General features: G+C 45.4%; 1 protein-coding gene across 1 annotated transcript in view; it reads left to right on the top strand.

Moving 5' to 3' along the window:
• Window positions 1–4407: 4407 nt before the first annotated feature.
• The window catches only part of LGI2 (leucine rich repeat LGI family member 2), a 28292-nt gene continuing 15121 nt past the window's right edge, over window positions 4408–17578 (top strand). Inside the window, exons 1-6 of the mRNA XM_061164776.1 lie at window positions 4408–4601; window positions 6519–6590; window positions 8166–8237; window positions 10817–10888; window positions 16477–16548; window positions 17247–17416. Coding sequence (XP_061020759.1) covers window positions 4408–4601; window positions 6519–6590; window positions 8166–8237; window positions 10817–10888; window positions 16477–16548; window positions 17247–17416 — 652 coding nt within the window. The remainder of the gene's footprint in view (window positions 4602–6518; window positions 6591–8165; window positions 8238–10816; window positions 10889–16476; window positions 16549–17246; window positions 17417–17578) is intronic.

Genomic DNA, 17578 nt, shown 5'->3' with positions numbered 1-17578 from the left:
AAGTCTGGTGAGAACATCAGTAAGGTGGCAAGGTGGGAATGGGGGTCGAGGTGGGGGGTGAGGGGGTGAGCCTGGGAGGGATGGAGGGCGGGGGGAAGGGAAGGAGGTGCAATGGGGTTTAGTTGGAAAGTGGGGGAGGGGTATGAGAAGCGTGGTAAGGTCTTGGAGATTCTTACATGATTTACAGATTGGTTTAGAATTTGAAGATTATGTTTGCTTTAAAAATAGATCCCAAACTGCAGTATTCTTAAATTATCACTCTTCTGCAAGATTTCTGTGATTCCCTGCTGATTAGACCTCATAGATATTTTCTCTTTATTGTCATCCATTCATTCCCTCATTCATTCATTCAATCAACTAACATTACTTTGAGGGCTCCCTGAAGGAGCATCAAGGTTTCAGACAGGTTTGAGGATCCACCCCCCACCACCTCCTCCTTACTATATGCACTGGCCATCTAGCTGCCAACTCAGCATTAACATGTGGATGGCTTATGGGCATTTCAGGGTCAACATCGCCAATCCAAAACCCTTGATACCTCTCTCCCAGCCAGACTCTCTCCTCTTCTAGGCTTTCTCATTTCAAGAAATGGTCCCTCCATAAACCCACTGGCTCCAGCCAAAAATGTCAAGAACTGGCATTCTTGACATTTCCTTCGACTTCATACCTAAATCCAACCCAGTACACAGTAGGCTCTGAATCAATATTGACCTAATGGCAGGTGGTTCAGTGAGAGGTGAATGAATGAATAACGCTTTGATCTGCCTACACATGCCACTCCAGCCTGTGCCATTTCATCCCCCAGAGAAATGCATGCTCCTGATGTGGAGATAGAGCTTGAGTAAGTGTATGTCTGAACAAAAATTTTTACATTTTGAAAAACTCTTGCTATTTCCTGGAAACAGATTGTGTTTCTCTGATTGTCTATTAAGGTTTTCTTTTTTTTAACCACTGAAGATCTTGGAATCAAACCAAAGTAATCTGCATTTCCATTTTTATATCTTAATTTATAAACTGCACCTTATAATTTACAAGCACTCACTTAGTGTCTCTAGCAGAACTGAAACAAATACCAAGCCTGCCAGCTATGCCACCCAAGTCTTCTCTCTGCACCGTTCCTATCAGGATCTTTCTAGTTTTCCAGGTTGGAGGAAATGGGTTGGAGATAGACCTAGCTTGGAGAGGAAAAGGATAGGAATAATGATGATGAAAGTGAAAGTGTTAGTCAGTCAATCGTGTCTGACTCTTTTCGACCCCATGGACTGTAGCCCACCAGGCTTCTCTGTTCATGGAATTCTTCAGGCAAGAATACTGGAGTGGGTAGCCATTTCCATCTCCAGAGGATCTTCCCAACTCAGGGATTGAACCCAGGTCTCCTGTATTACAGGTGAATTCTTTAGCATCTGAACCACCAGGGAAGCCCAATAATGATGATATGTCCATTTCTTTAGGGGATAAAGAGGAAGGTTTCATTATACCCATTTTATAGATGAGAAAATATAGGCTGGAGATGGGAGTGACATGACCAAGATTTGTTTATCAGTGATGAGCCAGGCCTAGAATCTGCACCTCTGGAATTCCTCATACCAAGAGTCTTTCCAGGACACTAGACCAGGGTGTTTGCACTCCGCACTTGTGGTATTTGGGCTGGATCATGCTTTGTTGTGCACTGATGTTTTACAGCATCCCTGGCCTCTATCCGTTAGGTGCCAGTAGCATCCACCCCACTGCAAAACCCAACTATCTCCAGACTTTGCCAAGTGTCACCCCTGATTGAGAAATAATGTGTCTTGTCCTTGAGTAAAGCAGAGGCACAAAGGTTAGGAAAATTCATCTCCCTTCACAGCCTCTCACACCCCACCCACTGCCCATTCCCTTCAGTCCCAGGATTTATCTGAGAATTGTCCTGCCCACAATATCACACAGATATCTGAACAAATACTTAGTACCTCTTATGTGGCATTGGGTCCATTATAGTCTTGATCACATTTAGCTCCCAAAGGTACACACAACTATCCCATTTTACAGATGAGGAAACTGAGGCCTCACGTTTGCCTTAACGTGGGCCATAACTTGCCCACTATTACATAGTAAGTGGCAGGCTGGGTTGCAAACCCACAGCTATCTAACTCTGGGGACAGAGAGCTTACCTTCCCTACCCTACTTCCTTGCTCCATTTCACAGCTGAGAACATTTTCCTGGGTCAGCAAAAAGGTACTGTGTTTGAGAATCCCCACCTCCTCAACTCTATAAAGCAGTAGCCTGTCTCTCTCAAGGGAGACATCTTTCAGGATGTGCAGGACACATATCCATGGCTGTGGGTCCATGTGCCTATCACCCTCTCCAGACCATGGTCTGCATCCACATTGCCAGCACTGGGCCTTGCTGAGTAAGGTATGTAGGCAGTGCATGTCAACACAGTGGTGAGGAGGACTTCTCTGGTGGTCCCACGGTTAAGACTCCGTGGTTCCACTGCAGGTGGCACAGGTTTGATCCCCGGTCAGGGAAGTTTTGCATCCCCTGCAGAGCAGCTGAAACAAAACAAGAACACGGCAGTGAGGGTTACACACAGCGGCCAGTTCTGGAGTAGGATCCTCCTGGCTATGTACTATGTGACCTTGGGCAAGAGAAACACATCTCTGAGCTAAGTTTTCCCATCTATAAAATGTGAAGACCCATTTCCCAGGGCAGATGTGAATTAAGTGATGATAAATGTAGATTGGTTCCCATGGATTCCTGGTGCTGGCTAAATGATGACCTGCAATGAATGTCAATACCCTCCATGAAGTTACCTGCAACAAACTGACTTACGATTCCTGAACCCCTTATGGTCAATCTGTGACCCCCATGTAGCCATATGGAGTTACTTCTTCAGGGCTATCTGCCCAGCAAGACTTCAAGTTCCCTGAGGATACAGTGTGATCCTTTGCCCACCCAGTCTCTCTGCCCCCGTGGCCAGCCATATCTGCTTAAAATGATCACTGAAGCAGCCAGAGTACTGATTCCTACAATCATAACCATTTGCATCCGGTACTGCTTCTTCAGTAGTATCTTAAGATACGAAATGATTTCCTTGGTTAGTAGCTTGATGATGGGTCCTTGATTCTGCACTCTGAGTAGTCCTGGCTTTTTGCCATTTTGATTCTGCGTTGACCATCTTCTTTGATTTCTCCAGCTCACACTATCTTGTGGTAAGATTCAAGCTCAGCACATCAAAGGGTGGGGGGGTGAGAAGAGGGGCTCAGCAGGGCCTGGTTACCCACATCCCCCATCTAGGCTCTAACCCCCATTTCTGCCCAACCATTTACTCCTTGACCACAAGACAGTTACTGACTTTTCTGTGCCTCAGTTTCCTCACGGGTAGATTAGGGCATGCCTCAAAGAGTTAGAAGACTGAATGTACAGAGCCTAGAATGTATCACACCGTGGGTCTCTATTAACTATTGCCCCTAGTGCTTTAATTCGGGTGGGTGGGGTGGCTAGTGATGCGCTGAGAGAGAGAGAACTTGGATAGGCTTTCGAGCTCAGTGGTGACCAGTAGGCAGGCCCCGGAGCAGCAGGGGCGCGCAGGGCTGTATCGGCTTCTCTTGCCTTCATGCTTTCAGGAGAGAAAGGCGGCTAGCTTCTGTAAGCCTCCGGTGCTGAGAGCAGGGAGCTGACCCCACAGCCCCACCGCAAAAGACAAGCAAGCCCATTCCCGCTGAACTCAAATGACAGCATTCACGTCCTTCAAATATTAATAAAGGCAGCTCAAAATTCTGTACTCTTCAAAGACCCAGGACAAAGTCTCCCTTCCCAGTGATCAAGCCATTGCCCTGAGCCCTACTTTTCCTTCTTCCTCACGTTTTGGTCTGGCTCAAAGGAGCCCAGGGTCTCCCCACAAATCATTTGGAGCCAGTGGAGGGACTGCGGGCATCTGATCCCCCATCGCTCAGCCAGGTCCCTGGGGCGGGGGCGGGGGGTCTCCGTCCAGGCCGGCCCCTCCCCCAAGGTCACCTAACTTTTTCCTCTCTCCGCAGCTCCTGGGAAGGGTCCGGGAGGGGCCGGCTGGGCGCGGCGGGGGCGGTGCGAGGCCCCCTCCCCGCGGGCGGGCGCCCGCCCCGCATTATTCATTGGCCAGAGCGGGCTGCGGGCGCGGGTGCTGATGTCAGGCGGGCGCGGGTGCGGCGGGCGCAGCGGCGGCGGCCGCCCAGCAGCCCGGGCGCGGGTGGGGGGGCGCCGAGTGGGGGTGGCGGCCAGCATGCTGCTCGGCTGCGGCTCGGCCTCCCACACCCGCGGCGCCCTTGTCCTCGCCAGTAGCGGCGGCGGAGTCGCGAGCAGCGCCCGCGTCTGCAGCGGCGCAGGGTCCGAGCGCGCGGCGCGGCGGCGGCGGGGGTCGTGGCCGGGGCGGGGACCGGGGACCCGGGCATGGCGCTGCGGAGGGGCGGCGGGGCGCCGGGGCTGCTGCTGCTGCTGCTGGGCACCGCGTGCCTCACACCGCCGAGCGCGCAGGTGAGGCGGCTGGTGCGCTGCCCCGCCACTTGCAGCTGTACCAAGGAGTCCATCATCTGCGTGGGCTCCTCCTGGGTGCCCAGGATCGTGCCGGGCGACATCAGCTCCTTGTGAGTGAGTGGGACCCCGCCAGCCCCCTGCCCCGTCCTGCCCCACCCTGCTGCCCCGGGAGTTGCCTCTGGCGCCGGGACAGCGCGACCCTGACTCCCTTGCTTCCCGGCCCCCTTTCTTTGCGTTTGGGTTGGGGCGCGCCGTGGGACGTGGGTGGAGCCTCGGGGCCGGGGGAGGATGAGGGGAACCCGAGACTCGGAGTCTGGGAAGCCGGTCAAGTCCCTGTGGCAGTGTTTTCTCAAAGTCTGGCCCGCGGGCCACCTGCATCAGATCCACCTTGGAGAGTTTGTGCCAAGGCAGATTCCGGGGCCCGCGCCGAATGATGCAGGGTCTGGGGAGTGGAGCCTCGGAGTCTGCATTTGTCACCGTCCCCAGGTGACACTGGTATGCATTAAAGTTTGGGAGGAGGATGTGTGCTGGAGTGGAGACGTGTGGGGGTTGTGTGGGGGCGTGTATATGCAGCCCAGCAGGACTGGAGCCATTGCGCAAGGATGAGGCCTCGCTGTCCCACCCGAGAGGTCTGGGGCTGTGGTTTCCACGGTGGCCTCCTCTGGACCTGTTCACACTGCAGGTTGGACAGAACCTGGGAAAGGGCATGTCACCTCTGCAAGTGGTGATGCAGTTCCATGTGGCCTGGAAGAGGGAAGCACAGGGGACTTGGTGGAGCACTAGAGAGTGTGGGCATTCAGCTCAGTGGGCAAGTGCTGGGAGTCAGCCTGACTTCTTGCCCTGAGTTTACAAGGCCTTCTTGCCCACTTCCCCACCACGCATTACCTTGGCTGCCTATTCAGTGCTGGAGGAGCCGATAGGAAAGGGCTTCCCCTTACTGACTCACCTGCTTGAGAATGCTTTCAACCTGGCCTTACACAGTCACTCAGGCCACATGACCAGCTTTCATTGTGACTGTGGAAGGGGCTCTTGGGCTATATCTTCACTGCTGGGAACTGTTTCCTGCTGAGATGACTTCTTTGTTCAGGGCCAAGGTGCTGGAGTGATACCTATTCTGTCCTAGGGCACGGATTCCCCCTGAGGGTGGGGAGGGGGAAGTTGCTCACACTTTCTCTTGTCTCCACTTCCCTGCCTCCATCCCAAGCAAGGTACTGGGGTCCAGACCCAGGAGTGAAGGGCTTCATATTTGCATTTATAGAAATCAGGAGAGTCTGGCCAGGCTAGAACAGAGGGCCCGTTTGATGCCTAATATTGCTAAGTCAGATGACATGGAGAATTCCAGAAATGAGAATTCCCCTGGTTAAATCCCTCATACCACCAGCTGCTTAACACAATGGCATGCTAACTGAAATAATTCTGAAATGATGTATTGAGGTCCTACTGGGACCAGAAAGGATGAGGGACCTGGTGGCTAAAATAGTCAAGGTCCTTGCTCTGGTTGACCGTTAAATCTGACAGATGGCATTGCCTCCCACTGCACATTCAAGTTCAGGTGTCTCTGAGATTTTCCCCAAGGCTTTTACGGTGCATTTAATCAGAAGTGCTCTGAGTGACTTTCAGAGCTGTGATCCCAAGGGGAATGCTTAATCCTATCCTGGAGTTTCGTGGGCCAACATTAATGCTGTGTCTACACAAACAGAATCATGGGCAGAGGTAAAGCAATTATCCATTTTCAGCTAAGGCCTCCTGTAGTTAAGAAAAGGAAGCAAACGGATTGATTTAAACCGGCTGAGATAATGTCTGTGGAAGGAGCTAGACTGATGGTAAAGGTTTCCGTTATTCAGCACAGTTTTCTTATTGATCCGGTTCACTGGAAAATGGCTGGACTCGTCTTGTTTCTTACCCCAAGAAGTCCTACTTGAAGCCTCACTCCTGAGTGGAGGAGTTTGGACAAGGCCACTCGCCCATCCTGCCTGGTACTTCCTGAAAGCAACATAGTCTCCATATTGTTCCTCTCTTGCCTTTAGGAGCCTGGTAAATGGAACCTTCTCAGAAATCAAGGACCGGATGTTTTCCCATCTGCCTTCCCTACAGTTGCTGTGAGTGTGGGAAGTCCTCTCTGGAATTGCGGGTCCTGGGGCTGTGGTCTTGGGAAGAGCCATCTCTGCCTCCTGGGTATCTGTCCTTCCCAAGATACCCGTGCTCCACCAGTAAACCAAGGCAGGCTCTTAGTGTTGATTTGGTCGATCGTGTCCCCACCGAGCTGAGTTCCCAGTGCTCAGCTCCCTTTCCTTTTCTGGCGTGTGTTTGCCTCAAGGACTTTATTGTAGACGCCATCGCCCACACCCAGCAGCAATGGGAGAGGTTAATTACATTGAATTATGGCCTGAATTTTGCCCAAATGAACCATTTCCCAAACGCCTCCCTTTAAAAGAGAGCCTGCATTTTAAACTCTTAATGTTATTATGGTCATAGGAATATTTCTAGTATGTAAATTAGACTGAGTAAGTAAACTGTTGGGCGGCATGCTATGCATTTATGGGCAAATTTTTATTTAATGATATCAGTATTTTCCTTTTCCCATTTGACATATGGGAAAACTGAGGCTCAGAGAAGTTAAGTAACTTGCCCAAAATCACAGCCAGAACTCTGACCCAGAGCCCAAAGCCCACACTCCTAACTCCTCTTCATCCCAGCTGCTTCTGCAAAGTATTCGTGTCCTGTGCCTTGTAGCCTTGGTCAGTTAATATTTCCTGATAAAAAGCAATGTCCAAAATGCAGTTTTCAAAAGCAAGTCAGTGACAGGCAAGGTCATGAGTACTTAGCTCACTCTCTTTTTGTATTAGTTTCTTAAACTTGAATGAGATCAGAATGAAAACTATCAACATACTTGATGCATACAGAAAGATATGAAGACATGGCATATAGTAGACTCATCCCAAATCAACTTCATTTTGACCTTTTTGTTCTTGAAATGTTATGTACCTACTTACAGCATTATCCTTACCACTTTAAAATCTGTAATTTCTGAGAAATTATAGTTCTATTAACATATTCTTTCCATATGATACAAATGCAGAGTAGTCATCAGTGGTGACGGTAGAGACTATAAACTTTTACCAAAGGCTTAAGTGGCAACTCAAACAACTATGTGGTGAACAAGAATCTTCTGAAGTTTTCTTAAACTTTTTTGTTATTTCCCATGGGCACATGTAGTATGCTAGGAAGGTTTTTTGTTTTGTTTCATTTTGTTTGTTCTCAACTGTGTGACTTTGATCAAGTCACTTAACTTCTCTGAATTCAAGTTTCTCCAAGAGTCAGATTACTTCTTTATAGATGTGTGCATCATAAAGCACTCACTGGCTGTTTAGTTGTGCTGAACATTGGAAAGCTATGAGACAACAGCTCTTAGGTCATATTTACTGAGACCCACAGGGAAGAAAGGTGGAATCATAAGGGTGACCAGAAAATCTGGCCAAAGGGAATCTACTTGCCATTATCCATCAGTGTCTGTGAGTCAGGCTGTGTATGGAATGGGCCAGTTTTAGACTGAGAAGCGCCCATGTTTGCCCACAGATCAGAACATAACCAAAGAAACAGAAATGGCTTCACCATGTAACTCAACTTTTGCGCTTATTCACTGGAATCTGTTGATATCTGTCTCTTGTTTTCAGATTGCTGAATTCTAACTCATTCACAGTCATCCGGGATGATGCTTTTGCTGGACTCTTTCATCTTGAATACCTGTAAGTTTTGTTCTTTGTCTATGTGCTGAGTAATTGGTATGTCAGTGGAATGGCTGTATTGCTTTCCAAGCTGGAACAGCATCTCTTAGAGAGCTTGGGGGTGGGGGAGAAAATGCAGAAAACCCCATTCTCTTTTCAGCGCTGACCTTTTATAGTTTACTTGTGTATGAACATGCTGGGACAGGAGGAGGTTGGAGAAAAAGAGGGGGAAAGGGAACAAAGAAGGAAAGATATTCATTCATTCTCTGCTGACATTTAATTTGTCATGTCGTAAGCACAATTGGAAATTGCATCGGGTATTTTTACCTCTGAAAACTAGGCGTGGATTTGCTGATCAGCCAGAAATAAAGCTGAAGGATTCTGAGGGTTACATATTTGTGAGAAAGTCTCCATATTTGGGGCTACAACTTCATGTTTTTAATTCAACTGTCCTATATCCCATTTTCAGTATCCCGGTGAGCTGCTGCTGGGAGTCTAATTTTATTTTTTCTCCTTTAAAACAAAGGTTATTTTTCCCTTTTCAGATGTGCAGTTGTCCCCTCACCAGTAATGAGCTCTGCCCTCACTCTGATTTCTATCTTTTCACACTCTCATAGTCTTTTTTCCCCTTAAGTTCTCCCATCCTTGTCTTTTGTCACTTTGTAATAATATTAATCCAGCTATCAGATGGGATTTCCTCACTTAGCATTCAGAGGGATTTTAAAAACCTTGTCTCTGCCTTCTTATCTGAGATATTTGAATTCTAAGCACATCCTGTGTCTAGGAAAGCTCTCTGCTGATTTTCTGTCCTCAGGAAAGATGTCTCTGGAGGAATTCTTTGTCCAGACGACACATAATACAGGTACTGTCATAATACCTGATAGTCCAGGTAACCTGGGAAGAGTGGTCAGGCTGAAGTGCTAAGTTTAACTAGGTTCTACGGAAGCACATAAACAGTCAATGGAAGTGCTGAGTAAAGAGCAATCTGTTCTCTCTTTCCAGTAGTGCATCTTCCTGTCAAAGTTATTGAGGAGGAAGTTTGCTTCTCAGTTTATACTGAAGTTTATTACTGAATAGACCCCTGATTTTTTTTTTTTTTTTTTAAAGACCAGATCATTCTCAGTGTACGAGTTAAGAACTGTTTACTGTTTCACTAATGACATCACAGTGCATAGCCTCTCCCTTGGACCATCTCATCAGAGACCCTCTTATACTTGAAGAAATGTGAGGCCGTAAACTGAAATTTAGTTCTTTGTGGCCCTAGGGAATAGTCCCAGTGCATTCACTTCATGTATTTCCCACAGAGACTTTAAAGCACGGCCGGAGTTTTTATTGTGAGATCCTATGTGCAAGCCCTAAGACATTTAAGCACCAAGAAAGAAGTTTGGTCTGTGCTCACCTTCTTTATACTTTCTATTTCCAGTGACCTAGAGATCTAGAGAGTATCTCTGTCTTGTTGTCCATGTGTTCAGAGGTGACGCCGTGCAGGGCATGATGAACTCAAGCTTGTTGGAGTGAGTGAGTGAGTGAAAGTCTCTCAGTCATGTCCGACTCTTTGCAACCCCATGGACTACACAGTCTATGGAATTCTCTAGGCCAGAATACTGGAGTGGGTAGCCTTTCCCTTCTCCAGGGAATCTTCCCTACCCAGGGATTGAACCCAGGTCTCCTGCATTGCAGGCAGATTCTTTACCAGCTGAACCACAGGGGAAGCCCAAGCTTGTTGGAATCCAAGTTTAATTGAATTATCCCTGGGCAAAGACTTCAATGTGTGCATAAGCATTCAGTCGCTTCAGTTGTGTCTGACTCTATGCAACCATATGGACTGTAGCCCACGAGGCTCTTCTGTCCATGGGATTCTCCAGGCGAGAATACTGGAGTGGGTTGCCATGTCCTCCTCCAGGGGATCCTCCAAACCCAGGGACTGAACCCGCGTCTCCTGTGTCTCCTACCATTGGCAGTCAGGTTCTTTACCCATTCAGCCACCTGGGAAGCCCAAAGGCTTCAATATGGTGGTATAAAACAGAGGGCTCTGTTCAAGGGACAATGATATAAAGAAAAATATTAACAGCCAGGTACTGTGAAATGTAAGAAGGTTGGAGGGGGAAAGAGGTCTGGAAGCCTTCCAATCTTGTGGAATTTGAGAATATCTTGTCATTGTCTCGGAGAAGGAAATGGTAATACACTCCAGTACTCTTGCCTGGAAAATCTCATGGTCAGAGGAGCCTGTTAGACTATAGCCCCTGGGGTCGCAAAGAGTCGGACACGACTGAGTAACTTCACTTTCCTTTCCTTTCCTTTGCCTTCGTCTAGGGCTTTCCTCTTTCTCCCCCAAGATGTTTCTACCCATGCTGCCAACTCTGACTTTGAAGACTTCCATGCTGCTTCTGGAAGGAATGCAAAAAGCATATCTGTGTGCATGCGCTCTTGCCCACACACTCGGTTCCCACTTGGAATCTGGTGTAGCTGGCCAAGACTTTGGACGTGAATTTTTGAAATTCATAAATGCTTTTAGATTCCATTCTGAAAGCATCCCAGTATCTTTTTTTGAGGTATCAAGCACAGAAAATTCAGTTTAATTGTATGGATTTTCTTCTTAGGTTCATTGAAGGGAACAAAATAGAAACAATTTCAAGAAATGCCTTCCGTGGCCTCCGTGACCTGACTCACCTGTAAGTCCTGTGAAAAGTGTTGTAACTTCTTTAATGTGTAGAGTGAGGGTCACTTCCTGGTGCTTCTCTCCTTTTATAAAGTTTTTATTTTATATGGGGGTATAGTTGATTTACAATGTTGTGTTAGTTTCAGGTGTACAACAAAACAATTCAGTTATACATACACATATATCCATTCTTTTTCAGATTCTTTCCCCATGTAGGCTATTACAGGGTACTGAGTGGAATTCCCAGTGCCTCTCTCTTTCTTGGCTGTTTTGTCCATACTGTAATAGCCACTGAAGGAAATTCATTTCTAGGTTGCCCAAGAGGTTTCTATATTGTCAGTCAGGCACCATCCCATCATAAGCACTCACACACTTGGCTTTCTTATCTTCTCCATCCTCCTGAATCACCATTGTTGTTCATATGACTGCCTGTGAAATCAGGGAGTGATGGGATTGATGGAGGAGATGGAAAGGAAAGAAACATGTATTGTATACCTACTCTGTGCTTAGTAAGCTTTTATCTTTCTCCTTAATCTGGGAGTCCCCATTGTACAGATTTGGGAACGGAGGCTTACCTAACTCATTGAAGAATGCTGAATGGAAGATCAACATTTGTTGAAGCAGAATAGAGACATTTTTGTGGTTCCCTTAATTTGAATGCAAATAGCTTTTTCTTTTATGTTGGATTTATCTGTGGCTTAAGCTAAGCTCTCTGGGTTCTTTAATAGCTTTCCGGAGAAAAAAATTAAACAAATTGATTTGAATTGGTGTATCAAATGAAACAAGCACCACACACTTAGCAAATTTAGAAAACTGGAGAAATAGTGGCTGAGCTTATGAAAATGTGAACATCGTCTTTGTCTTGGTAGGAGCAATTTAACAGCCAGGAACCAGTCACATTCGCATACTAGAAACTTTGTGTGTGAGTAGGATAACATACCCCATTTCCATAGTGAGCTTGTCTATGGTCAAAAAAATAAACTGGGGAAGTTGAAGGGCTTTGAGCAGGAGTATTAGGCAAGGGTGTCAGTACCTCCTGTGTGTGAACTCTAACTGATACAGCATCTAAAGGGATCATCTTTTACATTAGACCCTGATAGGGGCAAAGGTATCTGTCAGTAGACTCAGCGAGCACTTGATTCTGGAGTCCTACTAATCAAAAGTCGCCTGAGTCACAATTTGTAGAGGAAGGAGATGAGAGAGCGGGAATGGGAGGTCCAAACAGCACAGCCGATCCTGGACAGCATCAAACTCTTATTGGTATTATTTCTCTGTGATTTCTTTCCTTCCTATAAAAGTCTTGATTGTTTTTTCAGATTCAGCCTAGATGCCCAATCCCCGCATTCTTATAGAGGCTAAGACAGTGGGCTTTGAGTCACACAGACTTAGGTGCTAATCTCAAGGCTGCCATTTGTTAATATTATTTAACCTTTTTTGAGCCTCACTTTCCTCATCTTTGAAAATGGGGGTGATTATACTGAACTCATAAAGTAGCTGCACATGGTGGGTTAATACTTGTTTGCAAAGCATCCGGCCCATTATCCATGGTAAATGCCCAAGATCTGGTTGGTGTTATTATCATCTTCCTCCTCAACAGCAGAGCATCATCATTCCTTCCATCCACCCGTAAAGAAGTCTCAGTTTTCTCCAATGGCTGCTGAGTAGCCTTGGCAGTTTGGGTGGCTAGACAGGGTCTTTGGTAAGACAGCTGTGGATGTCTGGAGAGGAACAGCTGTGGCCAGACAAATCCACTTCCCGAAAGTCAGGAATGAGGGGCTTTGTTTCTGAGCAAAGGCTCTGGGCAGATTCTGCACCTAAAGCAAAGCCAGTGTGACTGGTTGATGTTGCCCAGATGTCAGCTTTCACTGAACCAATTGGCTGTGGGTCCCTGATCTGAAAACATGTGTGAATATGCAGGTATTGTGCCTATATATTTGTGGTTTTTGTGTATGTGGGCCCTTGGGTCCATGCACTTCTACTCATGGGTGTACATAACTGTGTGTGTGCTTGCGCATTTGCACATACAACCATGTGCTGTGTTACCCATATGTGTGCAAGAGGCACCTCCTTGTCTATGTGACACGCACGGGCACACACAGAGGGAATAAAGGAGTCTTTTGTTTGGGTCCAGAGTGCATCTGATGTGTTAGAGGAGATGTACGTTCATCTGGCATGTGTTACCATCCTCCAGTCAAGCCTAGGGAGCACCCCCCTCCCCAGCTTTCAGCCTTATTTCCCTGAACATGCCCACAATACTGGGCTCTCCTGAGCACACCCAATTCACCCCATAACCAACCTTTCCCTTACATCATTTCCCTTGCCCAGAAGATGGTTTCTTCTGCCCACAGTCTTCTGGGACCTGCCTTTTCCTCCACAGTCCAGATTAAGTTCTATCTTTTCCCTGGAGCCAGTCCTGATCCCAGCTCCTCTCTTCTTGTAGCCTGCTCCACTGACTCCACACAACCAGTTCTTGGCAGTAGACACTGGCCATATTGGTTGATGCCATTTCACGGATGCTAGTTTCATCTCTGAGCTGGGTTGAAAGCTCCCTGAGGGCAGGGTTCCTACAGCTCTTCCATTTGCTTCCATTCTACTCCTCTCCGGCGTCTCCCATGGGGCCAAACCAGCAGGGTGTTCTTTCTGACTCACTGGCAGACCAATGAGTTACTAAGCTGGGTGTTCCATATGTGCTCTACTGCACTGCAAGTCTTAGGACTTTTAAAGTTGACTCCTCCAAGGCTGGAGATGTATGTAGTAATAAAAAACATTTACTGTGCTGTTCAGGGTTTCCCAGGTGGGGTAGTAATAAAGAATCCACCTACCAATGCAGGGGATGTGAGTTAGATCCCTGGGTTGGGAAGATTCCCTGGAGAAGGAAATGGCAACCCATTCCAGTATTCTTGCCTGGAAAATTCCATGGACAGAGGAGCCTGGTGGGCTACAGTCCATGGGGTCGCAAAGAGTCAAACATGACTGAGCATGCATGCAGCGTGAGCATGAAGCAGCAAAACACTGTCTAAGGAATGAACTGATCCCCAGCCCACCCCATCCTCTTTTTTTTGTGTGTGAACTGGTAAGCAGAGAGAATACATCAGCTCATTAAACTTCACTTCTGTGCTTAAGGAAGTGACTATCTGAAATTTGCTTAAGTACCTGCTTTTTATCTTTTATGAACTTTTCTAACACCTGCAGACTCACATTCATACACAAAGGAACATAGATCAGGTTTCAAAGCATTGAAGGAACAGTGCCAATCTGTAACTAAAATCTGGGACATTTGTTTTTCCAGCGGTCCCACAAAGCCCAAGGGACCAGTTACTGTTAAGTAGTTTTAGAAATGAAGTAAGTGCCATGACAAAGTGAAGTGGAAAGTGAGATGTTTTGCACTGAGTCTGGGGGTGTGGGGAGGTGGTGGTGGATAGTCCATCTAAGTAATTCAGCTTTCTGAAATCTTAATTGAACATTTAGAACAGTTGCTTTTATTTTGGCCTTGATGACTCCATATATGCTTATCAATTCAATCTAGTGCATTTCAATTCACTAAAAATATTTAGCTAAACTGCTAAGTCACGTCAGTTGTGTCTGACTCTGTGCAACCCCATAGACAGCAGCCCACCAGGCTCCCCCGTCCCTGGGATTCTCCAGGCAAGAACACTGGAGTGGGTTGCCATTTCCTTCTCCAATGCAGGAAACTAGTAACCTTTAATTAGCTAAAAAATTGTGCTTCACTTAAAAAAAAAGTGACTAGCAACCAGAAAAAAATAAAAACAACTATCTCCTTTTTAAATTTCCAAAAGCTGCTTCTGGAGAATATTCAGTCTGATTGCATCCAAAGTCTATAATCTACAGTCTGTAGTTACAATTCCAATTTATCGTCTGTTCAACCTATTTCCAACATCTTTAAAAATATACAAATAAATCATTTAGGAAAGAAATGTAAAATGATACATGAAATTGTATTTCACTCCATTTGTGGTTACCTGGATGAGAAAGGACATAATTCAGAAACTATAGGTCTCCCTGTATTCTGTTGATATCACGCAGTAAGAATGTTTGGATTAAAAATGGGCACAAAGCTTTCTATCCTAGCTGACTCTAAGGAAGAACACTGTTTGATTCCTACTTCTTGGATGGGTCATTAGAAAACTATAAAAGACTGATTTCATATATATATTTTTAAAGGGGGTGGTGCTCAATACCCTATGTGTTGATTATCATTTATATGTTTTCTGTTTGTACTCAAGTGTGTAGAAGAAGACAAAAGTAAGCATGAGTGTTTTGGCTGACTCACTCAGGGCACGAGGGCTGGGGGAAATCAGACTTGATGTATGTCGTTTCAACACCTAGCATCTTTCTACGTCAGCGGCCCAGCACCATGGACATTCATCTTCAGTAGGATGATGACAGGACACTGCATAATCCTGAATCATCGGAGAAAGAGTTGATAATATTTGTTCAAGTCTACTTCCTGAAGATGGGGGCTATATTATAGAGAGACATTATAGAAAGTTCTTCAACTCGAAGAGCAAAAATGCAAAATGGTTTCTAGTCAACCTTCATTAATGAGAAAATGAGATTGATCTCAATCAGTCATTCCCTAAACTTTGTGGTTCACTGAGATTTGGTATTATCATTAGGGTTAGAGCTGAGATTCTTTATGTAAAAGAGTATTTACTGACTCCTTTGTTTTTAGTCACAAGTAATAAAATTCACTTGGATGCCCTACTAGGGAACTTCTTGGGATAAGACTGAACATCTGTGTTTTTTTTTTTAATCATTTTCATTTGGTGTTTAAACCATTCACTGAGAGAGACTTACTGAGTACCCACTTGTGCCACTGTGCTAGCTGCAAGGGATACAGATATGGACAGACAAAAACCTCTGTCCTCATGTAGCTTATGTTTAGGGAGAATACATAGTAATATATAGATAATATATAGTCAGTAAACAAATAGATAATATATAGTGTTTGCTAAGTGATAGTTGTGCGATGAAAATCAACAGAGCATGGGAGGGACTTGTGTAGGGATCAGGGAAGGTGGTGAAAGTGGAGGATAGACCTAGAGAGGGTGCTGGCTGAGCCATGGGAATAACTAGGGGAAGAGCATCAGGCAGATGAACACCAGGTTCAGAGAACTTGAGCTGGGAGCATGCCTAGCCTGTGTGAGGAATAGCAAAGCAACCAGTGTGGGTGATCTGAGTCGTTAGAGATTCAGTCCCACGGGTAGGTGGGAATGGAGGTAACTAGACAATGGGGGGCCTTGGGTGCCATCTAAAGGACTTTGGCTTTTATTCTGAGAAACGTGAGATGCCAACATATATATCATGTATATCATAAAACATGAAGTTTAATGTATATATCAAGAGCTTAATAAATGCTTGTTTTCAAAACAAAACAAAAAACTTATATTGTGTAGTTCAGCATCTCTAATGTTATCTTTTTATAACTAAACTAAAATTCTTTATCTCAGTATCAGTGACCAAAGTCAGACATTGAACTGCATTGAGCTCTGTTTTAAATCACTTGCATTATTTAAGGGATTTCAGAGTGACTGGGCATAAAGATAATAAACACATTAAATCGTGACTTTCTTGTTCTAGTTCTCTGGCCAACAACCACATAAAAGCACTCCCAAGGGATGTCTTCAGTGATTTAGACTCTTTGATTGAACTGTAAGTAATGAAAATTAAGTTTACGTGTGCTTGTCTTGAAATCCAGTCTCCCCCTATACTGCGTTTTGTTGCTGTAATAGCTAAAAATCCATGACAAAGCAGCGAACACTGGGAAACAGCATATAGATTGTATTGTGTTTGATTTTGCCATGTTAACTGTGCTTAGTAGAATTAGGCCAGTGGTAATTCGGCATGCTGGGTGAGAGGGTCCCCCTCATCGCTCCCCATGAGCGATGGCATATCCATCTGCTTTATCTTCTTGTGTTTTGTCATTCCTTATTGGACAAAGTTTAACGAGATCTTAAAGTTTCAATTGCATTTGTCAGGGCTGTCTGCCTTTAGTGTCTTGTTTTTGCGTGTAAGGACCTATGCTCGGTGCTGTTCTTCTTTCACCCCTCCCCCATTTCCAGCATGGTGTGGTGACATTTTCAAGAGGATTTGCAGAAATGGTGGTGTGTCAACTCTGAGAACTCTCTGTGTGCCCTCTGGTTAAAATCAGGGACACTGAAGAGTGTTCCATGAAGTCAATGAGAAGTAAAAGACATTGGATGCATTAAATAGAAAAAATTTTTTTAATTCCACTTTTTGCTATTTGTTAAATATGTCAGGATATTAAGAATTCTGGAGTTTCGTATTACTGCTGAAACATTTCTGACATGCCTGTTTCTCAGTGTCTGTGTTTGTTTTGTTTTTTTTAGAGATTTGAGGGGCAATAAGTTTGAATGTGACTGCAAAGCCAAGTGGTTGTATCTGTGGTTGAAGATGACGAATTCCACTGTTTCTGATGTCCTGTGTATCGGTCCGCCAGAATATCAGGAAAAGAAGCTGAATGACGTGACCAGCTTTGACTATGAATGCACAACTACAGGTATTCAGAACCTCTATCATCAAAGTCTGATATTTAAAATAATCCTTTTTTAAAAAATACTATCAACAGGAAGTTGGAAAATGTCAGGATAAAAGTTTTCTATCAAAATTATTTTAGGGGAAATTTAAGCATTAAAGAAGAAATGAATTGACGTGGCAGGAA

The sequence above is a fragment of the Dama dama genome, chromosome 17 (assembly GCF_033118175.1).
Source record: "Dama dama isolate Ldn47 chromosome 17, ASM3311817v1, whole genome shotgun sequence".
Lineage (NCBI taxonomy): Eukaryota > Metazoa > Chordata > Mammalia > Artiodactyla > Cervidae > Dama > Dama dama.
This window is presented reverse-complemented; position numbering and strand designations above follow the sequence as displayed.